At 52.9% G+C, this 6,289-nt stretch overlaps 1 protein-coding gene across 1 annotated transcript in view; it reads left to right on the forward strand.

The window, feature by feature from the left end:
* CKAP5 (cytoskeleton associated protein 5) overlaps positions 1-5,006 on the forward strand; it is a 48,692-nt gene extending 43,686 nt beyond the window's left edge. The window contains exons 13-18 of the mRNA XM_075325511.1: positions 2,143-2,331; positions 2,406-2,543; positions 2,659-2,739; positions 3,044-3,203; positions 3,280-3,434; positions 4,370-5,006. Coding sequence (XP_075181626.1) covers positions 2,143-2,331; positions 2,406-2,543; positions 2,659-2,739; positions 3,044-3,203; positions 3,280-3,434; positions 4,370-4,618 — 972 coding nt within the window. The 3' untranslated portion in view covers positions 4,619-5,006. The remainder of the gene's footprint in view (positions 1-2,142; positions 2,332-2,405; positions 2,544-2,658; positions 2,740-3,043; positions 3,204-3,279; positions 3,435-4,369) is intronic.
* The last annotated feature ends 1,283 nt before the right edge of the window (positions 5,007-6,289 follow it).

The raw sequence follows: 6,289 nt of genomic DNA on the forward strand, positions 1-6,289 counted from the left end.
CCAGGGCATGGACGCAGGGGAATGGTCCCTTCACCCAGACGTGTTTCAGGAAATCTGTCGCCGCTGGGGGGTGCCGGACGTCGACCTAATGGCGTCACGGCACAACAACAAGGTCCCAACCTTCATGGCACGGTCTCGCGATCAAAGAGCGCTGGCGGCAGACGCCCTAGTGCAAGATTGGTCGCAGTTCCGGCTCCCTTATGTGTTTCCACCTCTGGCACTCTTGCCCAGAGTGCTACGCAATATCAGATCCGATTGCAGCCGCGTCATACTTGTCGCCCCAGACTGGCCGAGGAGGGCGTGGTATCCGGATCTGTGGCAGCTCACGGTCGGCCAACCGTGGGCACTCCCAGACCGACCAGACTTACTGTCCCAAGGGCCGTTTTTCCATCGGAATTCTGCGGCCCTGAACCTGACTGTGTGGCCATTGAGTCCTGGATCCTAACGTCTTCAGGATTGTCCCAAGGGGTCGTTGCCACCATGAGACAGGCTAGGAAGCCCACGTCCGCTAAGATCTACCACAGAACGTGGAGGATATTTTTATCCTGGTGCTCTGCTCAGGGAGTGTCTCCCTGGCCATTTGCATTGCCTACCTTTCTTTCTTTCCTGCAATCTGGGTTAGAAAAAGGTTTGTCGCTCGGCTCCCTTAAAGGTCAGGTCTCGGCGCTATCCGTCTTTTTTCAGAGGCGTTTGGCACGCCTTCCTAAGGTGCGCACGTTCCTACAGGGGGTTTGCCATATCGTACCCCCGTACAAGCGGCCGTTAGATCCATGGGATCTGAACAGGGTACTAGTTGCCCTCCAGAAGCCGCCCTTCGAGCCTCTGAAGGAGGTTTCACTTTCTAGACTATCACAGAAAGTGGCTTTTCTGGTAGCGATCACATCTCTTCGGAGAGTGTCTGAGCTGGCAGCGCTATCATCCAAGGCTCCCTTCCTGGTCTTCCACCAGGACAAGGTTGTGCTGCGCCCTATTCAGGAGTTTCTCCCGAAGGTGGTATCCTCTTTTCATCTTAATCAGGATATCTCTTTGCCTTCGTTTTGTCCTCATGCAGTTCATCGGTATGAGAAGGATTTACATTTGTTAGATCTGGTGAGAGCACTCAGAATCTACATTTCCCGCACGGCGCCCTTGCGCCGTTCGGATGCACTCTTTGTCCTTGTCGCTGGTAAGCGCAAAGGGTCGCAGGCTTCTAAGGCCACCCTGGCTCGATGGATCAAAGAACCAATTCTTGAAGCCTACCGTTCTGCTGGGCTTCCGGTTCCATCAGGGCTGAAGGCCCATTCTACCAGAGCCGTGGGTGCATCCTGGGCATTACGACACCAGGCTACGGCTCAACAGGTGTGCCAGGCAGCTACCTGGTCGAGTCTGCACACTTTCACCAAACATTATCAGGTGCATACCTATGCTTCGGCGGACGCCAGCCTAGGTAGAAGAGTCCTGCAGGCGGCGGTTGCCTCCCCGTAGGGGAGGGCTGTTTTGCAGCTCTAACATGAGGTATTTCTTTACCCACCCAGGGACAGCTTTTGGACGTCCCAATCGTCTGGGTCTCCCAATAGAGCGCCGAAGAAGAAGGGAATTTTGTTACTTACCGTAAATTCCTTTTCTTCTAGCTCTTATTGGGAGACCCAGCACCCGCCCTGTTGTCCTTCGGGATTGTTGGTTTTTTTGCGGGTACACATGTTGTTCATGTTGAATGGTTTTTCAGTTCTCCGATGTTACTCGGAGAGAATTTGTTTAAACCAGTTATTGGCTTTCCTCCTTCTTGCTTTTGCACTAAAACTGGTGAGCCAGTGATCCCACTGGGGGTGTATAGCCAGAAGGGGAGGGGCCTTACACTTTTTAGTGTAATTGCTTTGTGTGGCCTCCGGAGGCAGTGCTATACACCCAATCGTCTGGGTCTCCCAATAAGAGCTAGAAGAAAAGGAATTTACGGTAAGTAACAAAATTCCCTTCTTTTAAGGGGTTTGTGCAGCATCTATTAGTGACATTGGGACATATTTTCTGGGCGTCCGACAATTGCTGAATTGACCGTCCTATCTGGGGGTAACAGCATTTTTGCATTTCCTTGGTCTTATCCGGCTGTAGATTTTTCCCGTCGACGTCTGATTATACGCTGACGTTGTGTCGCGGTTTTATTTGCAGTGTTTGTGGCGGATGATTCGGCTTCTCCCCGAATGCATCAATAATATAAATCTGGACAGAATCCTGCTGGACATCCACAACTTCATGAGGGTCCTGCCCAAAGAGAAGCTGAAGCAGCACAAGAGCGAGCTGCCCATGAGGACGCTGAAGACGCTGCTGCACACGCTGTGCAAGCTGAAGGGCCCGAAGGTAAGCGGCCGCTGCGGGACCGGGACCGCACAGACCGGGGCGCACAGTGTCTGCAATGTCCTCCATGTTTGCAGATCATGGATCACCTGAGCATGATCGAGAACAAGCACGAGTCTGAGCTGGAGGCCCATCTCCTGCGGGTGATGAAGCACTCCATGGACGGCACCGGCTCCAAGTGTGAGAAGGAGACGGAGAAGGGGGCGTCCCGCACGGTGAGTCCTGCCCTGCCGGTATATAACCAGTAGCGGTGTAAGTGCTGTATATAGACGGGGCCGTCTGTACCTGCCGTCTGTCCGCTTAGTGTCTGCTTTGTGTTTTGTCGAGCAGGAAAAAGCCTCAAAAGCGAATGTCAGTGACTTCCTAGCCGAGATCTTCAAGAAGATTGGCTCCAAAGAGAACACTAAGGAGGTAAGGACAAAGTGAAGGGATCTCCTACTCACAATGGGGGGTCTCGCCTCACCGATGGCAGAAGGGGGCACCTTAATCCCCATTTAGATAAAGCAGCAGTCTACATGCCCATGCAATCTCTATGGGGCGGCTGAGCGCTGCACTTGGGCTTTCGGCAGCTCCATAGAGAATGAACGGAGCGTCGGTGGAGCTTGCGCACTGCTGCGCTAATCGAACGTCAATAAGTGGCTCATTCTGCCAATTGTTGCAAGACGATCAATGTTATTACCTATCCTTAGAACTTTTGTGACATTCACCTCCATAGGGTTTGGCGGAGCTGTACGAGTACAAGAAAAAGTATTCGGACGCCGAGATTGAACCGTTCCTCAAGAACTCCTCCCAGTTCTTCCAGAGCTACGTGGAACGTGGCCTCCGCCTCATCGAGATGGAGCGGGAAGGGAAGGCTCGCATTACCTCCTCTACAGGTGATGCCCTGCAGATTAGGCCGTGGTCTCGTGCTCGCTGCCTGTACCCGATCTCACCGGCTGCTGTATCCGACAGGTATCTCCCCACACGTGACCGAGATCAATACTCTTCCAGCCGTCACCACCTCCCCTCCCCCCACTACCAATTCCAATGGGGAGGAGGTCGGCCCGTCTGTCTACCTGGAGAGGCTGAAAATCCTGCGCCAGAGGTGTGGGCTCGACAACGCAAAGGTAAAGCCTGATTAGTGATCTACAACCTGTGCAGCTGCCACGGTCCGAGGACAGACGGCACCTTCCAGGCTGCGCTCCTGATCCGCACACTACAGCCTGTCTAGTATATACAGTGTGTGCACCCATATCCTGTATACACCGCACCTATATACAGCGTGTCCACCCATATCCTGTATACACCGCACCTATATACAGTGTGTCCACCCATATCCTGTATACACCGCACCTATATACAGTGTGTGCACCCATATCCTGTATACACCACACCTATATACAGTGCGTGCACCCATATCCTGTATACACCGCACCTATATACAGTGTGTGCACCCATATCCTGTATACACCGCACCTATATACAGTGTGTCCACCCATATCCTGTATACACCGCACCTATATACAGTGTGTCCACCCATATCCTGTATACACCGCACCTATATACAGCGTGTCCACCCATATCCTGTATACACCGCACCTATATACAGCGTGTCCACCCATATCCTGTATACACCGCACCTATATACAGCGTTTCCACCCATATCCTGTATACACCGCACCATTATACAGTGTATCCACCCATATCCTATATATACCGCACCTCTATACAGCGTGTCCAACCATATCCTGTCCACCGCCATTAACTTGGCAGCTATAGGCATAGAAGTGGTGTCTAGGTATAGTAAAGTAGCCATGCCCTACGCAATGAAACCACCTATAGCGCCACCTGGTGGAAAACAACGGAGTTAGCATTTTTTTTTATCTCAAAAACGGAATGAGAGAGAGAAAAAGTGAATTACAAAGTTGTAGGGCATCATCAATTCAATAGGAATCCTCCCTGGGGGGGGGGGGGGGGTCGGGTCATCCGTCTCAGATCCTGGGGGGTGTAACTCTTGGATAATCCCCTTTACCTTGGCATGTAATGACATTTTGTCTCCTAGCAGGACGAGAGGCCTCCCCTCAGCTCCTTGCTCTCGAAGACCTCCGCCCCATCCGTGGTATCGTCCACAGACATGTTGCACAGCAAGCTCTCCCAGCTGCGGGAATCTCGTGAGCAGTTCCAGCACCTGGACCTAGACTCCAACCAGACCCTCGCCAGCACCACCTCGTCCTCCTCTTCCTCGGCCACCGCCTCCAACATCGACGACTTGAAAAAGAGACTGGAAAGAATTAAAAGCAGTCGGAAGTGATTTGCGCGGCTCGTGTTCCGGCGCCGCCGTCTCTTCTGCTCTCGGAGTCTCGTCTGGGCGGATTGTAAACTATTGTTTTATGTATCATACTGTGCATTTCTCTGTCCGGGGGGGGGCGAGCGACATCAGTGGTTGCGTATTTGTACATATATTGCTGTTCTGACTCCCGCGTGTTTTAGTGTACAGACGTCTCTACATGTTCTAGAACTTTATTTTTTTTTCTGTCCAGTTTTAATCGTCCATTTCCATGGCTCTTATATTCGTAGCTCCGTGGCCGTCTTCTCTCTTTTTGCTTTTAATTTAACATAAAGCAGTGGCTCGCTGATTCTGTACGGAATCGTCAGGCATGGCATGAAACGTTTTTGTAAATAAAGTTTGAAATAAGTGAGTGCGTTTTTGTAAATTGGCGCTGTTCTTCGGCTGCTCCGATGTATTTGGACCTGTACATTACAGTAACTAATCCACAGGCCCGGTGCTCCCCGCCGCCCGGCCGATGGCTCTCCCTCCGAGCCGGAACGTTTGGCTTTTCATTTCTTTGTCGCTCTATTGGGAGACCCAGACAATTGGGTGTATAGGCTATGCCTCCGGAGGCAGCACAAAGTATTACACTCAAAAGTGTTAAGCCCCTCCCCTTCTGCCTATACACCCCCCGTGCTCCCACGGGCTCCTCAGTTTTTTTGCTTTGTGCGAAGGAGGCAGACATGCACAGCACAGCTCCACAGATTGGTCAGCAGCAGCTGCTGACCATGTCGGATGGAAGAAAAGTGGGCCCATATAGGGCCCCCAGCATGCTCCCTTCTCACCCCACTCTTGTCGGCGGTGTTGTTAAGGTTGAGGTATCCATTGCGGGTACGGAGGCTGGAGCCCACATGCTGCTTTTCTTCAGCGCTCTATTGGGAGACCCAGACGATTGGGGTATAGCTACTGCCCTCTGGAGGCCACACAAAGCACTACATTAAAAGTGCAAGGCCCCTCCCCCTCTGGCTATACCCCCCCGTGGTATCACGGGTTCTCCAGTTTTAGCTTTGTGTGCGAAGGAGGTCAGACATTCCATGCATAGCTCCACAGATTTTAGTCAGCAGTAGCTGCTGACTATTTCGGATGGAAGAAAAGAGGACACATATAGTGTCCCCAGCATGCTCCCTTCTCACCCCTGGATGGTGTTGTAAGGTTGAGGTACCTATTGCTGGTACAGGGCTGGAGCCCACATGCTGTTTTCCTTCCACATCCCCTGGTAGGGCTCTGTGGAAGTGGGATCCTGCCGGCCTCTCAGCTCTGATGCCGGGCTCCATCCACAGACCCATTAGAACCTGATGGAGACGGAGCAGGAGTACGATCAGGGACAGGCCCTGCATCATACAGGTACTCTGTGTCCCCGGCAGGCACAGACACACTCCGGGCTGGCTGGGTGTTGTAGTGCGCCGGGGACCGCAACGTGGAGTTGGTGTCCCTACAGATTACTGGGGGACTTTTTTGTGTATGGGAACGCAGCGCCGACCCCCTCTGGACCGGGCGGCGCTGCTGTGACTTGTGGTGCGCCGGGGATCCGCCGTCCGCGCTTTTACGGCGGCGGCGGTTATAAATTTAGTCCCCGGCTTTTTGGGCCTAGGACGCCGGCAGCTCCGATTCGTTCCCGCCCCCACCCTGTCATTCAGGGTAGGGGAGAGACGC

The sequence above is a fragment of the Anomaloglossus baeobatrachus genome, chromosome 10, assembly GCF_048569485.1.
Source record: "Anomaloglossus baeobatrachus isolate aAnoBae1 chromosome 10, aAnoBae1.hap1, whole genome shotgun sequence".
Taxonomy (NCBI): Eukaryota; Metazoa; Chordata; class Amphibia; order Anura; family Aromobatidae; genus Anomaloglossus; species Anomaloglossus baeobatrachus.